The sequence below is a fragment of the Coregonus lavaretus genome (genome assembly GCF_964263955.1).
Source record: "Coregonus lavaretus genome assembly, chromosome: 31".
Classification (NCBI taxonomy): domain Eukaryota; kingdom Metazoa; phylum Chordata; class Actinopteri; order Salmoniformes; family Salmonidae; genus Coregonus; species Coregonus lavaretus.
Genome location: NC_140018.1, coordinates 30740080 through 30741640, shown reverse-complemented (window position 1 = coordinate 30741640; position 1561 = coordinate 30740080). Strand labels below are relative to the sequence as shown.

General features: G+C 54.3%; 1 protein-coding gene across 1 annotated transcript; it reads right to left on the bottom strand.

The window, feature by feature from the left end:
* LOC311106668 (claudin-20-like) lies at positions 1-942 on the bottom strand (the record flags this gene model as incomplete). Its single annotated transcript, XM_084149062.1, has 1 exon — positions 1-942. The coding sequence occupies one exon, from the start codon at positions 940-942 to the stop codon at positions 1-3; it is 942 nt and encodes a 313-aa protein (XP_084005188.1).
* Between the last annotated feature and the right edge of the window lie 619 nt (positions 943-1561).

Below are 1561 nucleotides of genomic sequence, written 5' to 3'. Positions count from 1 at the left end.
TTAAACGTAGTCCTGCAGGCTGTAGCCAGCCCGGGCGTCTTTTGGAGGGACTCTAGATGGAGAGTAGAACTGTTGCGTTCCCTTGTCTTCATGTAGAGGCTTCTCCTGTAGAAGCTTCTCCTGCTGGATTTTGTCAGCTGCTTGGGCCTCATCCTGGGGCCCTTTGTCACTCCGGTGTAGCTGCTCGCGGCTCGACTGCTCATTAGGCGACGTCTGCTGTTCAAAGTCCTTCTGCTCCCGTTGCAGTTGCTCCCGCAGTATCAGGTCACGCTGGAGCTGGTCGCGCTGTAGTTGCTCCTGGTTTATCTGCTGCTGCAGTAGTTTGTCAGGAAAGGTGGTAGAGGTGGATGTTGAGGTGTAGTCCAACTGCCCCGCTCTTTTCTCAGGACACGACAAACAAAAGATGACCCCGCCGGCCAGCAGGAAGCCGGCAGAGACAAAGGTCATGTACACGGCCCCCCCAGGCTCGTATTTACTGCTCTCAGGTACGTTGGAGTCCAGGAAGGTAGTGATTACCTCGTTGGTGAACCAGGAAGCGGGCACCAGGCAGAGGATGCCAGCCAAGATGAAGCAACCCCCCGCCGCGATGGCTGCGTGCCCCTTTGCCCGGTGACTGCCCCCCCAGCGGGTACATTTGAGCCCCAGGGCGGCGAGACAGAGGCCCAGGCAAGCCATCATGCACGACAGAACCATTGTTGTCCGGGCGGTCTGCAGGTAGGCAGGCAGCGAAAGCACAGAGTACTTCAAGGTGCAACTGAACACCCCGGTGCTGTACCAGGTGCAGTCCATCCACAGCCCCTGCATCTGGGAGATGGCGGTCATGATGTTGGAGCCCACGTCGGCGCTCACCTTCCAGTTGGGCAGCAGCGTGGCCACAGTGGCGCCCAGGACACCCAGCAGCGCCAGGGCAAAGGCGAGGATCTGCATGGCGGAGGACGCCATCGGCGAGTTGCGAGTCCCCTCCTCTCCGGCACGGCGCCACCCTCACCTTGCGGTGGCCTGAGCCTGGCTCCTTGGCTCCGTCTCTCCCTATCACCCCGGTGCAGGCGCGGGTCCTGACAGCAGATAATTCCTCAGTGCAGGCTCCAGTGGGCTGCGATAAAAAGCGAAATGAGAATTGAACTGGGCGAGCAAGCGTGACGATCAGACGGATGAGGCACAAGGGCTGGTAATGTGGGGAGAGGAGACTGCGCTTTGCTCTTTTTTTCTCCTTCTTTTTAGGGGGGGGAAGCATGTGAGGGCGCTTTCTGTTTGCCTGTATTTTGACTCTGCATCCCTGGCTTTGTATGACTGAGTTTTGTGGTATTCATTTAAAGGCTCAATTATGTGCATTTAAAGCTGCAGTGTCCTTCCTCTGAAAGTGGGTTACTTTTTTACAGCAAGCAGCTAGTTTACTTCACTTCAGCCGTCAGGTAAATGCTGGTTCTATACAAAAAACTGAATATATACAATATCTCTCATTGAAACATGCATAAGCTATTTCAAATAAATTGTCATTTCTTAAATTCTTTACTCTGTCTTCTTTATGTTAGTGACGTTCTGACATTGATGATAATGTAAA